Genomic DNA, 15,753 nt, shown 5'->3' on the forward strand with positions numbered 1-15,753 from the left:
ACAGGGTTTCTGTTTGAGCGTGTGTCCAGCACCAGTGAGGTTCTGCTGTGGTTCTGTCTCTCCCCCTCACAGGGTTTCTGTTTGAGCGTGTGTCCAGCACCAGTGAGGTTCTGCTGTGGTTCTGTCTCTCTCCCTCACAGGGTTTCTGTTTGAGCGTGTGTCCAGCACCAGTGAGGTTCTGCTGTGGTTCTGTCTCTCTCCCTCACAGGGTTTCTGTTTGAGCGTGTGTCCAGCACCAGTGAGGTTCTGCTGTGGTTCTGTCTCTCTCCCTCACAGGGTTTCTGTTTGAGCGTGTGTCCAGCACCAGTGAGGTTCTGCTGTGGTTCTGTCTCTCTCCCTCACAGGGTTTCTGTTTGAGCGTGTGTCCAGCACCAGTGAGGTTCTGCTGTGGTTCTGTCTCTCTCCCTCACAGGGTTTCTGTTTGAGCGTGTGTCCAGCACCAGTGAGGTTCTGCTGTGGTTCTGTCTCTCTCCCTCACAGGGTTTCTGTTTGAGCGTGTGTCCAGCACCAGTGAGGTTCTGCTGTGGTTCTGTCTCTCCCCCTCACAGGGTTTCTGTTTGAGCGTGTGTCCAGCACCAGTGAGGTTCTGCTGTGGTTCTGTCTCCCCCTCACAGGGTTTCTGTTTGAGCGTGTGTCCAGCACCAGTGAGGTTCTGCTGTGGTTCTGTCTCTCTCCCTCACAGGGTTTCTGTTTGAGCGTGTGTCCAGCACCAGTGAGGTTCTGCTGTGGTTCTGTCTCTCTCCCTCACAGGGTTTCTGTTTGAGCGTGTGTCCAGCACCAGTGAGGTTCTGCTGTGGTTCTGTCTCTCTCCCTCACAGGGTTTCTGTTTGAGCGTGTGTCCAGCACCAGTGAGGTTCTGCTGTGGTTCTGTCTCTCTCCCTCACAGGGTTTCTGTTTGAGCGTGTGTCCAGCACCAGTGAGGTTCTGCTGTGGTTCTGTCTCTCTCCCTCACAGGGTTTCTGTTTGAGCGTGTGTCCAGCACCAGTGAGGTTCTGCTGTGGTCCGTCTACAACGTTCTGCTGCTTCTACTGCAGGAGCCGCTCTTCTTCTCCCAGTGTCACTCTGTCTACGGTCAGAGAGCAATTACACGTCTTACATTGTGTGTGGGTGTGTGCGTGGGTGTGTGTGCGTGTGTGTGTGTGTGTGTGCGCGTGTGCGTGTGTGTGTGTGTGTGTGCACGTGTGCGTGCAAATGCAAATCTCTATAATAAGAAAAGAGAAATAATAAGAAATGAGAAATTAAAAATAAGAAGAAATAAGAAAAAAAAGAAAGAAAAAAGGAAAAAAATAGAAAAAAAATAAAAATCTACAATCTCTAAGAGCTTGTAGATCTGCTATTTTTTGAGTGGTGCAACCACTCCAAGGAACACGAATGTCCGTGTTCACCTATGTACCTGTGTGGCCATGAGCACCAGTATATGACTAGTGTGACTAGAGTGATAGTATTAGTGCTGCACTGTTGCCTGCTAATGAGAGAGAGGAGAGGAGGGGGGGGGGGGGGGGAGAGGGGAGTTGGAACACTCAGTTCACACGGGTGTGATTTTTAAAAATGATTCACACTTCTGTCCATGTGTTTATTTATGCATGCGTGTTTGAATGGGGCTGCATTTTTGTGTGCATCTATGCAGGCATGAGCCCTTATAACCTCATAACCATGCATAACAGCCTTTATATGATAGAGCATCTATTTATGTTAGAACACTCAGATCTTCATCCACTCTTCTATTAAAATGACCCAAAGCTCAACACAAGAACACCGGTGAGGCCGCTTTCTGGGTCTATGGCCCCAAGTTGTGGAACACCCTACCACTGCACCTTAAAAGGGCTTTCTGGGTCTATGGCCCCAAGTTGTGGAACACCCTACCACTGCACCTTAAAAGGGCTTTCTGGGTCTATGGCCCCAAGTTGTGGAACACCCTACCACTGCACCTTAAAAAGGGCTTTCTGGGTCTATGGCCCCAAGTTGTGGAACACCCTACCATTGCACCTTAAAAGGGCTTTCTGGGTCTATGGCCCCAAGTTGTGGAACACCCTACCACTGCACCTTAAAAAGGGCTTTCTGGGTCTATGGCCCCAAGTTGTGGAACACCCTACCACTGCACCTTAAAAGGGCTTTCTGGGTCTATGGCCCCAAGTTGTGGAACACCCTACCACTGCACCTTAAAAGGGCTTTCTGGGTCTATGGCCCCAAGTTGTGGAACACACTACCACTGCACCTTAAAAGGGCTTTCTGGGTCTATGGCCCCAAGTTGTGGAACACCCTACCACTGCACCTTAAAAGGGCTTTCTGGGTCTATGGCCCCAAGTTGTGGAACACCCTACCACTGCACCTTAAAAGGGCTTTCTGGGTCTATGGCCCCAAGTTGTGGAACACCCTACCACTGCACCTTAAAAGGGCGACCTCCCTTGATGTTTTTAAGAGCAAGCTGAAAACTTATTTTTTCAACTTGGCATTTGTTTAGTTTTATCTTGTGTTCTGGTACAAAATTTCCTTACCATTTTTAATGTTCTAGTTTTGTATTGCTATTTTTATTTGCTAATTGTATATACTGTGTATTGTAATGATTGATGATACATTTGTTTCCGGCATTCCGCTGCTTGTTATTATTATTATTTTTTTTACATTATTTTATTTTAATGTGAAGCACTTTGAGTTGCATTTTATGTATGAAAATGTGCTATATAAATAAAGTTTATTATTATTATGTGTGTCCATATGTGTTTACTGTGCGCGTGTTTGTGTGCACCAGGTATCGAGTCTCTGGTGCGCAGTCTGAAGGGGACTCTGAGGCTCACCAACCTGGAGGTCCAGAGGGAAGGCCTGCTGCTGCTCACTGAGATCCTGGAGAGGTACAGTAACAGTACAGTACAGTACAGTACAGTACAGTACAGTACAGTACAGTACAGTACAGTGCAGTGCAGTACAGTACAGTACAGCACAGCACAGCACAGCACAGTACAGTACAGTACAGCACACAGGGGTCTGCAACCTTTTTCACATCAAGTGCCATGTTTGTATCATTTCCGTGATAGTCAGTGTGCCATAATTATATATTTATGACACCACATCAACATTAAATATTCCCAACTGATTTTGATTGTCCATATAGATAGGATACACATAACAAGCTTAGAAATATTTTTGATGATCATTAAACTCAGAGCATTAACCCACCTACTGTAATCCCTCCCCAGCCATGAGTTAGGAGTTTGAATGAATGTACAATTATGTGCAGGATGTAAATTATCGTGTAATTTGTAGATGTGAATAGACTTAATTTAACTGACTACACTTTTTTTTTGGATTATTTAATTTTAAAATAAAAACCTTCTCTCTCTCTCACTAATGCCAGTGTGCCAGTGTTGGCACCCGTGCCTAAGGTTGCCTACCCCTGCAGTACAGTACAGTACAGTACAGTACTGTACTGTACAGTACTGTACAGTACAGTACAGTACAGTACAGTACAGTACAGTAACAGTACAGCATGGTCTGTCTGTCACGTCAACTGTCAACCTAGTACACAGTGTAAAGTCCACAGAAGAATATTAAAGTACACCAAAAGTAGAAAGTACTCATTGTTGCAGAATTAAATTCACAAGTTTTCAAATGTATATAAAACGTCTTTTTGAAAATAGCAGATCTACAACAAGCTACACTTGTAGATCGGCTATTTTCAAATGGCCCGAAATAACATGAACGAAGAGCGAAGCGTACGGTGGCCTTTATCCCATTCTGAACGGGAACCCATTATGGTGTTCAGCATCATGTTATGCTTTAGCTATTGAAAAATAGCAGATCTACAAGCTCATAGCGCGCCACCAAGTGGCGCGCTATGAGCTTGTAGGTCTGCTATTTTTTGAAAAATCGAAGAACGACTGACATTTTTTAGAATCTGATCTCAGGTCAGAATGGGTTCATCAGACCAGTGTGTGTCCAGTTGGAAACCTCGTATGAATCTGATCTCAGGTCAGAATGGGTTATAGTCCCGCTCAAAAATATAAAAAAGGAAAAAAAATCTGAATATTCTTCTCGCCCTGATATCATTGAAGATGCGCTATAGGATGTGAGGACACGTCATTGCAACCTGTCGGTTGGATTCTCTAGGACGTGTGCTGGGGACACGTCGGATGGACGGAACCTGTTAACCCATTCTGACCTGAGATCAGATTCATACGAGGTTTCCACTGGACACACACTGGTCTGATGAACCCATTCTGACCTGAGATCAGATTCATACGAGGTTTCCACTGGACACACACTGGTCTGATTAACCCAGTCTGACCTGAGATCAGATTCTAAAAAATGTCAGTCGTTCTTCGATTTTTCAAAAATAGCAGACCTACAAGCTCGTAGCGCGCCACTCGGTGGCTAAAGCATAACATGATGCGAACACCAAAACGGGTTCCCGTTCAGAATGGGTTAATTAGATTTGAATTAAGTGTCGGTTCGGCTTGGAGATAAGAATATATTACAACTACTAGGCACTAAAAAAAAAAAAGGAAACACTCATAATTCTGCAAGGGTTGACACAATTTTAATGAAATAGTTTCACCGGTCACGTGACCTAAGGATAACAGTGGGATAAGAGACCGTAAAAACGCTCAGGGAAATGTATCCTTTACCTGCTAGTGAAACACATTACTACCAAGATAAATAATAATTGAGAAAGTTTGTTGGCAAAGTGCTGAACAAGCTCAAATTGTGTGGGCATGTGCCCAATTCCACTATTCAAGTAATGTAATTGCATGTACAATGCTTGCATGTGAGAACATGAGCATTGATTTGCCATAATTTGCATTCACGTGTTTCTATATGTGGCTGTGGAAGAGAAGTAATTTTCTCCACCAGGCCGAAGGCATGTAACCTGACGCTGCCAGATCCAAAAAGCTTGCTACACAAATTTGTTTCACAGCTTATTGGGATCTGGGATCGCGGAATCAAATTCGATGACGGGGCTGTTCCTTTTTTTCAAGATACATGGTAGATGATTGGATGGGAGCGTCTGTCTATCACTGTGTGGGCGTGCAAACACAACCAATCATATTGACGTGTCTATATAGCTTCACATCCGGTTTCGCACATATCCCGCCCTTAGCTCACGCTGATTGGTTCGGTACGGGTCGGATCTGCGTTAGCTCAACCCCCTCAGAAATCCCAGATCCAAATAAACTGTGAAACAAATTTGTTCAGCAAGCTTTTTGGATCTGGCAGCGTCAGGTTAAGGTAATCGTGCCCAATGCCACTATTCAAGTAATAGTAATTGCATGTACAATGCTTGCGTGTGAGAACATGAGCATTGATTTGCCATTTGCATTCACTTTATTTCTATATGTAAAGTAATTGTCTCCACCAGGCCGAAGGCATGGGGAGAGAGTATGTTTTGCACTCCGTCCGTCCGTATGGTTGTGTGTGTGTGTCCGTCCATCCGTTATCAGCTAATCTCCGGCACCGTTAACCCGGTCGATGCCACATTTTGCACACACACACTCCCTGGATGCCAATGATGAACCTCTGCCCCAAATTTTCCATAACGGCCTGTTATAGCGCCACCAGGAGGCCGGATATTACTCCACCAGATTCTGTCGAACGATCGCGCAAATCGTTACACAGTATCTCTATAGTCATGTGTTCAAGACGGATCTGTCCGATATTTCATAGTCCATCCAAATTGGCTAACATTGGCTTTCAAAGTTTGCAGGATTGGCCCGTTTTTTAACAAAAACCCTCAAATCATGAACGCAGCATGCAATTTATGTGAAATCTTTCACAGACTTTCCTACTAGGCTGAGGAATATATCCCACCCTTTTCACATTGGCCTGTTATAGCGCCACCAACAGGTGGATTTGTGCAATACACATTTTTGGGACAAAATGCCTCAAATCATCCAATTGCCAACGGTGGTGTAAGAACAAATGGCACCCTTTTCACATTGGCCATTAGCGCCACCAGGAGGCCACGACCTGACCTGCCCTGGTGGAGACGTGTGCCCCAAGTGGCACTTTTATCTAGTTTCTATATGAGTTGCGTGCATGTCTTTGCATATACACACACACACACACACACACACACACACACACACACACACACGTGTGTGTGTGTTGGGCTCTAGGCTGCCAGACTACGCTCTAGACTACGCCATAGCAACTGTGGAGGTTTATGTCATTGCTAGTCTTTTTTTGCGGCACAAATATGTGGGCTTTGGAATTCTCCCAAATGTAATAATAGATATGGGTCACCGTTGTTTGTTTTTGTGTCCCTGTAATGGGTTCTACTGCACGACATCTCAGATGTTTAGTTACTACTAGTTACTTTGGAGATTTAAATTTTTGTTAGAAAACGTACATTAACCCATTCTGAACGGGAACACATTTTGGTGTTAGCATTATGTTATGCTTTAGCTATTGAAAAATAGCAGATCTACAAGCTCATAGCGCGCCACCGAGTGGCGCGCTACGAGCTTGTAGGTCTGCTATTTTTGAAAAATGGAAGAACGACTGACATTTTTACAATCTGATCTCAGGTCAGAATGGGTTAATCAGACCAGTGTGTGTCCAGTGGAAACACCTCGTATGAATCTGATCTCAGGTCAGAATGGGTTAATAACAACTTCAGCCCGATATACATTTTGGCCATTTGAAAATAGCCCACAATTTAAAAAAAAGAAAAAAAATGCGTCGATCGGCTGTTTTCAAAAATGTTTTGAACCCATTTTGAACTTGTGTAATGGGGACATTCTGCAATATGAGTACTTATGTACTAGTACTTTAAGTACATTTTGATGCCGATAGATACATTTGTACTTTTTTTAAATACGGGGACTTCTACTTGTCACAGAGTACTTTTTCCTCCACTGGTAACTGTACATCTCTGTGAATGACTGTATTCTGCGTGTGTGCGTGTGTGTTCCCATCCTCCAGGCAGCCCCCGGGGGTGCGCTTGTTTCCCAGCGGTCCGGGCTTCGTGGCCGTCTCGGAGGCGGTGGGAAGAGGCGTGGCCTCCTCCTCTCTGCTGGTGGCCACGCAAGCAGTCCGTGCTGCCACCGCCCTCCTCAGGTGCACAGTACATACAAAACAAACACACACACACAGCAGTCCGTGCTGCCACCTCCCTCCTCAGGTGCACAGTACATACAAAACAAACACACACACACAGCAGTCCGTGCTGCCACCTCCCTCCTCAGGTGACCACAACATACAAAACAAACACACACACACACACACACACACACACACACACACCGATGAACCTATACTCCCATAATATAGAAAGGTTCTTTTTTTTGTAAAATTAGTTTTTTTGGCTTTTCTGCCTTTTATTGACAGTCACAATTTACAATTTAGGCATTTAGCAGACGCTCTTAATCCAGTCACAAGTAGGGCATTAACCCATTCTGACCTGAGATCAGATTCTAAAAAATGTCTGTTTGAAAATGACAGTTTTCTGAAAAAAGCCATGTTTCTATGTCAGTCGTTCTTCGATTTTTCCAAAAATACCAGACCTACAAGCTCGTAGTGGCGCGCTACGAGCTTGTAGGTCTGCTACAGACGACCTCACGGACACCTGTAAGGCCCTATCCTCAAATATCAGCCTTTAACTCATGTTCTCATTCATGCTGGCAAATGAAAGCATCCATAGACTACAGAAGGAGACAATTCATGGACTTGTATATTTTGAAAAAATGTAAAGCACCTTCAGAGGGTGAAGTACACCACCGCTACTACGCTGCCAGGCAAACAGCGGCTCTCAGGGCTCCAGTGTCATTTGCATCTATTCAAATTAGGTAATTTGGCATTGAATTTCCCCCCCCCCTTTCTATGCAAATGAGCCTCATTTGCAAAAAGAAAAAAGAAAGATGTAATGTGCTAATACAGTAGCTACATGCAGTTAGTGTGAATTTAGTAATTAACTTACACCACTCCCAAGTCCCACACACACACACAGTGTCACACACACACACACACACACACACACACACACACACACACACACACACACACATACTGTACATGCACAATGTCCTAAGTCCCATACACACGCACGCACATGCACTATGTCCTTTCTATCCCAGGGGTACAGGCAACCGTTGGCATCGGTGCCGACATTGGCACCGAGGGTGGTGATCACTGGCACTCTGGCATAATATGTGTGAGAGAGAGGAGTTTTTTTGGTTAACTATAATTATAAGAAGTTTTTATAAATAGTCAAATAAATAAAGTCCCTCACATTTGTATGTAAATTTCGTCCTGCACGTGATTCTGCATTCATTATAACTCTGAAGTCTGTCCGGGGGGGGAGGGAGTCTGGGAGATATTAGAAATATTTAAAAAGAAGGGAAACGGTTACAATAATGGACTATCTATCCACACACACACACACACACACACACACACACACACACACACACACACACACACACATTTTTTAAATCTGATCTCAGGTCAGAATGGGTTAAATAAAATTGTTTATTCAAGTTGTATATTTGAACATTGACGGACAACTGCCTTGACTGTGACATTGTAGCCTACATACTCTGTATGTATACTCTGTAAACCTACTATATAAATCAAATGTGCCTCAAATTACATCTCAAAAGCCTACAGCCCTTTTTGTTTGTGTGTGTGTTTAGCATCGACATACATAAACTCTCTCTCAAATCTCTGAAATATCTCTCATCCACTCTTTCGGGTTTCTTGTCTGCCTGCCTCTGCCTGCCTGCCTGCCTGCCTGTGCCTGCCTGCCTGCCTGCCTGTGCCTGCCTGCCCGCCCGCCTGCCCGCCTGCCTGCCTGCGCAGACTGAACCACCAGTCCAGTCCAGTGCAGTACATGGAGATAGGGAAGCTGGTGAAAGTCATCACTAGCCGCTGCAGTGAGCTGCCTCCTCTGCCCTCCTCCTCCTTGTCTCACCAGAGAGCCTCTGTGAGTCCGGCTCACCTTCTGTTTATTTGTGTATGGAAACAGCTAGGCCAGGTTCCCAAACCTTTTCATGTCAAGGACCCCTAAATTGACACGTATCAGCCCGCAGACCCCCATTAGAAAATATATGCCAGGGGACCCCCATAAGAGAAGATTTTTGCCGGCTCTAGCAGTGATTCTCAACCTGTATAATTTCAATGGCTCCCTCCCAGTTTGATGCATTAGGCTACGGACATAACATTTCTATCTCTGGGACCCCCAATGTATATTGTAAAATCAATGTTAATTCCTCTCCTCTCCTCTCCTCTCCTCTCCTCTCCCCTCCCCTCCTCCCCTCTCCCCTCCCCTCCCCTCCCCTCTCCTCTCCCCTCCCCCCCCCCCCCCCTCTCCTCTCCTCTCCAGGGTAGCCTGAAGATCTCAGAGGCTGGTGGCCAGGTCTCCATGTCACTAGGTTTTCTACTCCATGCACTGCTCTCCTTCCAGGCTGCCTGCAGGTCAGGAAGACCTCTGTTGTGTTGTGTTGTGTTGTGTTGTGTTGTACAGTGTAGTGTAGTGGTGCATCATGGGTAGTGTAGTGTAGTGTAGTGGTGCATCATGGGTAGTGTAGTGTAGTGTAGTGTAGTGCAATGTAGTTCAGTGTAGTGTAGTCACATTATAGTTACTGTTAGAATCTGATATCAGGTCAGAATGGGTTAAATACCCGCGCTCCAGCCAATTGAGTACTTCCTGTTTTTGCCCATAAGTTTCTCACAAACGTGCGGTGTGTGTGTGCGTGTGTGCGTCTGTGTCTGTGCGTGCGTGCATGCATGCGTGCGTGCGCGTGCGTGTCTGCGTGTGCGTGTCAGGCTGGCGGAGCAGTGTGCGTCAGACCCCTCTCTGAAGGAGAATGCGTTCCGGGCTCCGTGCAAACGCAGACGGGAGCAGACGGAGGATTCACTGGAGTCTCTGTGTCGATGTCTGCTCCACTGCTGTGACGTCTGCATCCCCACCGTCACCGTGAGCACACGCACACACACACACACACACACACACACACACACACACACACTCACTGGAGTCTCTGTGTCGATGTCTGCTCCACTGCTGTGACGTCTGCATCCCCACCGTCACCGTGAGCACACACACACACACACACACACGCACACACACGCACACACACACACACACACACACACACGCACGCACACGCACACACTCACTGACTGGAGTCTCTGTGTCGATGTCTGCTGCACTGCTGTGACATCTGCATCCCCACCGTGAGCGCACACACACACACACACACACACGCACACACGCACACGCACACACACACACACACACACACACACACTGGAGTCTCTGTGACGATGTCTGCTGCACTGCTGTGACGTCTGCATCCCCACTGTGACCGTGAGCGCACACACACACATGCACGCACGGCCGCACGCACACACACACACACACACACACGAACACACATGCATACACATGCACGCACACAAATATTGCTCAAGATTATATATTTTTTGTTAGACAAACATTTTGTCATTTGTGACCAGGGACAGTGGTTTGATATACAAGGGGGACATTGTCATTTTTCAGTTCTTTACATATTATGAAACTGCACACTGTAACCTTTCATACGATCTATTGCTCATTAAAATTGGGGGGAAAATGAAGAAGATATGACCATTTGAAACTTGTTTAACTGGAAACACCAAAGTACAGAATTTGCCATTTTAAGATTTCATAGTATTTAGCATCTCTGAGCCCAGGAATGGGGTGTGACAATAGATACTTGTCTCCACCCCTAGATACTTGCATAAACACTCCCCCCATCCTCTAACCACTCCACACTGTCAACTGCACAGAATGACTTGAGTTGACACTTAGTAAAAGAGGAATAAGGACATCTAGAACTCTTAGAATAAAAAAAAATAGAGATGAGAAAGTATCAATATTGCAATATAGAAATATAGGACGGACGTTGTTTAGTGTATGTTTTGGTAATGATACAATCTAAAAAGTAACTAGTATGCTGGAGTAAAACTACTTGCAGCAAGTAGGCTATAATTTATTCCATGAAGTTACTTGTAGTTTTAGACCCATGCTTTTAATTGCTAAATAAAAAAATGTATGTTTACATTACATTATTAATATGTACAAAGGTACCTTTTTACCCCTAAATGCATGGCTTGAATCAGCCATGCACTGATGTGAAAGAGTCAAAACCTTACCAACAGAAAGTCAGGGGAAAAAATACCTTAGACGTGTGTTATGATCCTTCCACTTTTAAGAAGATCACACCAGGATTTGTACTACACTATGTCTTCACATTCAATATTTGAGCTGTTCTTCTAACAACAATGTCATGGATTGATCAAATTATATAAACGACGGATTTCACCGCGACGCGCGATCACACGCGATGTTATTCATTCATGTATTGATCATCAGGCAGCAGCATCCAATGGTAGCCTAATAAAGTTACAAAGATTAAAACACAGTGATAAACATGCACATGTGTGCACTGAAATAAAGGGCAGAAGAATGGATTTACAACTAAGACAATCTCGTCAGAACGCGTGTGGTGTGGAGACCTCAAACAAACATTAAACTGGCAGCAACTTTTTTTTCTTCAGTGGACGACGGGTAAATCAGTTAATTTATACTTTTATTACAATATCCAACAGCATCATATCAAGTTAACAATAATGCTGATGTTGTAGGCTATTTACTATTGTCACAGAAACACACTGCACGGCTACTGTAACTGGAGAACAAAGATAGCTACGGCCAATCGAAACGACTATGTAAATACGTGCAGGAATGTTCACACCCCCAAAATACGGCAAATAATCTGTAATTATAGAGACATTTTTGCAATGTAAATACAACGACTTAATGACACTAAAACGACTTTCTGATGTAATAAAAACATTCTTTAACATTCCAACTGTGTTAATGTGGCTAAAACCGAAAACCACCAAAAAAATAAAATAATTCTATTTTGGTCTATTGTGAGATTTAATTAGTGCCGACTTGTGGTTGAAAATACTGGCACTGGTCACATTTGTTTAGACACGTAACATGTTTTGTTAGAGAGACATGAAACTGCTATCAGAGAGGCTTGGAGACTACTGTAGTAAAAGTAAAAGTAATGTCATGATATTACTATTCAAGAGACTTTGACTAAAACTAAAAAAAATCTAAATTAGCTGCCAAAAACTACACTGACAGTCACTACTGTAGGTGGGTTGTCTTCCACTGCTGGCCTGCTCGCTTTGCCTAAAAATAAATGGCAAATAAAAAATACGGGGAAGCAGCTTTTCACTTCTACACCCTTTGCTTTTAACACATAGACTGCTACAGGTTCTAGCGGACCAAGGCTTACTGGTGCTGAAGGCTTAACATGGGCTTTTTGAGCTTTTTGGGGGGCCCACAGCGAGGGGCCTCTTATAGCGAGAATCACAATCGCATAAATAAAAAGAAAGCCCAACTTGTCCTTAAAAAAAAAATTATGATTCTACCATCTTCCATTCTGGAGATATTGACCTTTTTCTAACACCTGCTTTTGCCTGCACGCTGCTTGTGAAAAAAAACAACAGTGATATGGAGGCCTGAAGTTGACAGACATTTCAGTTCAGTTTTTTTAGTTCAAAAGACCGATATAAAATTGAGCACAAATAATATCCTATACAAACCATATACCGAATGAAAGCCCTGAATGTCTACTTTTAGGAGGAAAACAGTACACATTGTACACATATACAGTTTGTCACTAATTGGCTATTGAATGCAGCTTGCGCCCACCAGAGAACTTTAGAGAAGGCATGGACCCGAAGAACTATTATTCACAAAATAAGGCCTATAGCGACATGTACATACTATATACCGTATGAAACAGTAGACTCTCTGCTTTCATAAGAAAAATACCACCCAGAAAAATCACACCCCTGTGAAGTGAGCAGTGCAATTGCACTGCTCACTTCACAGGGGTGTGATTTTTATTATTATTACAGTATTAGTATTTTTCTTATGAAAGCAGAGAGTCGACTGTTTCATACGGTATATAGTATGTACATGTCGCTATAGGCCTTATTTTGTGAATAATAGTTATTCAGGCCCATGCCATCTCTAAAGTTCTCTGAAAAAGATAATTTTAGAGAGCATGGACCTAACAACTAAATATTCACAAAATAAGGCCTATAGCGACATGTACATACTATATACCGTATGAAACAGAATACTCTCTGCTTTCATAAGAAAAATACTAATACTGTAATAATAATAGAAATCACACCCCAGTGAAGTGAGCAGTGCAATGTTGCACTGCTCACTTCACAACATTGCACTGCTCACTTCACAGGGGTGTGATTTTTATTATTACGAGTAAGACGCGCGAACGCGGAAGGCGAACGCAGATCGTAAATTGCAATAACAATTAGAATAAATTACAGACATGATCTGCAGGGTGTCATAGTTAGTGCTTGGACCACGCCAGCTCCATATATGGTCACAAAAGACGCCATCACACTCATGTCACCATGACTCAGCCATAACCATATAAGGAGTCCCCAAAGCAGGACCACGCCATCACACTCATGTCACCATGACTCACAAATCACTCAGCTCCATATATGGGCACAAAAGGGCCAGGTCCACATATACAGTAAGCGGGACAGACAGACACACACACACACACACACACACACACACAGACAGACAGACAGACAGACAGACGTGATCTGCTAGGTCTCATAGTAAGTGCTCATTGCATTCGCAATTACAGTATTAGTTTTTTTCTTATGAAAGCAGAGAGTCTTGATGCACATTATCTGATCATAAAACGGACTTGGAAACTTTCTTCAATCGTAGCCCCATATGTGCCCTCTCCCTACGCTCATTGAACTCATTCTGTGATTCGAGCTACAAACAATCGCAGTAACGGGGGGGGGGGGGGGCAACTAGGCTTTGAGGAAATGATCTTGCATAATCAACATTATTGTCGATTGTCGTGTGCCGCTCCAAACATGTCCAGACATACCACTAACCTCATCGATCCAGTCTCGCGTATCTATAAGGTGAGACGCGAGACTGGATCGGATTGTGTCTGGACATGTTTGGGAAAAAAAACAAGAAAAACAACGACTCAACGAGATGGATGCGGCAGCAGAAGCAGCACGTCAACGTATTTGGAAGAAAAAAAACGAGAAAGCACCACCTGTCGTTGCAAGACAAACACCCGTATGTTGCTGATAGACAGATAATAATCGATCCGATTTTGTCCTGCCGTTCATTTTATCACATTAGGTGCAGGGCAGGCTGCTCGACGGTGAGTTTATAATAGCCTGTTGTAACGAGAAAGGGGGATGGATTGGATGGTTGGATTGCGAGCAGCGCAGCAGCGCAGCAGCAGCAGCAGTACGGCTTGCGATCAGCGACCAACGTATCATGGCGGGCCCTCGATAATGATGTGCAATCTGTCCATGACTAACTCCACATGTGTCTGGCAAACGTTACGTTATGAAATCAAATTCCGATCGTTGCAGGTTTATATACGGGCAGAGAGCAAATCGCGTTGTATCTTGTTCCGAGAATGAGAGCGCAAGCCTTGCAGTTGAAAGCAGTGGGGACTCGGGAGTGGGGGGGGAACTGCCAATGCGATCCAAGAGGAAGAGACCCCCCCCCCCACCATTCTCCCTCGGGAGAAACCATGTAGAAACAGGAGGGGAGGGGGAATCGAGTGTATTCACACAAACAAGAGCATTGTCCCATCCATTTTAGATCCCCTGACATCTGCGTTGGTCTATGCCGGACGGCCGTATCCATTACGTCGTACGTCCTCGCATAGACCAACCAATAGGCGGTGCCAGACGCTTCTCAGACCAACACCTCTTTTCAGCAGGGGGGGGTTTTAACTCTTTTTAGAGCCGATCGGTGTTACATTATGAGTTGTCCGGGCGCAAATATAGTTGAACAATAGTAATCAATAAAAAAACGTTTTTTGGCCCATAAAACGTATAAAAACGTTATGCGCTTCTTGCGCTTGGCTATAATAAAACGTTTAAAAACGCTTTGCGCATTCGATGAGTTAATTGATCTATTATTTTTTGTACTGTATTGCATTACTGCTTGTTTTTTTTTTAATGTTTATGCCTTGCTTTTCTTTTCTTTTTTCTCCATTGCTCTGTAAAGCACTTTGAGCTGCATTTCATGTCATGAAAGGTGCTATAGAAATAAAGTTTTATTATTTTGTGTGTGTGTGTGTGTGTGTGTGTGTGTGTGTGTGTGCGCGTGTGCGTGTGCGTTCCCAGAGGATATGTAAGCGTGTCCTGAACGTCCAGGTGCTCCAGTGTTTCTACACCATTCTGTCCTTCCAGTTCACCCTCCTTCCTTCCATCATGCCCGCCTTCGCCACCAAGCTAGGTGAGTCAACGACCGTACGTCACGTACCGTTACCTGTCGAGATACCTACCCGGTCCCTCACACACACACGCACGCAATTCACCCTTTGTGACCAGATTTGACCTAGAGACTGCCATCGCGCTAATTCCAGCTTTTCACCAGAGGAGAAAAACGTATTTTTTTTAAAAAATGAATTAATAGCACAGAGCATGTCTGAAATAAGTGTCAGAGCTGAAATCGACATGCAAGTATGAAATAAATGCTTAAACATGTAGCTATAGGTGTAATGTTAGAGACCACAGAAGTGAACCTTTCAAGCCTGTTTTCTCAACTCGCTGTTTTCTGCAAGACATTATTACTCTATAAGCCATATCTCCAAAACTGGTGGGTCAAACTGAACAACCAACAATTTTAACCCATTCTGTACGGGAACCCGTTTTGGTGTTAGCATC

General features: G+C 44.3%; 1 protein-coding gene across 1 annotated transcript in view; it reads left to right on the top strand.

Annotated features, from left to right (window-relative positions):
- Positions 1–15,753, top strand: part of mei1 (meiotic double-stranded break formation protein 1) — a gene marked incomplete at both ends in the record, with an annotated part of 133,097 nt that overhangs the window by 49,540 nt on the left and 67,804 nt on the right. Inside the window, 7 exons of the mRNA XM_080776466.1 lie at positions 955–1,071; positions 2,750–2,849; positions 6,919–7,053; positions 8,794–8,917; positions 9,317–9,408; positions 9,760–9,910; positions 15,211–15,322. Coding sequence (XP_080632592.1) covers positions 955–1,071; positions 2,750–2,849; positions 6,919–7,053; positions 8,794–8,917; positions 9,317–9,408; positions 9,760–9,910; positions 15,211–15,322 — 831 coding nt within the window. The remainder of the gene's footprint in view (positions 1–954; positions 1,072–2,749; positions 2,850–6,918; positions 7,054–8,793; positions 8,918–9,316; positions 9,409–9,759; positions 9,911–15,210; positions 15,323–15,753) is intronic.

The sequence above is a fragment of the Protomyctophum bolini genome (genome assembly GCF_963924005.1).
Source record: "Protomyctophum bolini genome assembly, chromosome: 11".
NCBI lineage: Eukaryota > Metazoa > Chordata > Actinopteri > Myctophiformes > Myctophidae > Protomyctophum > Protomyctophum bolini.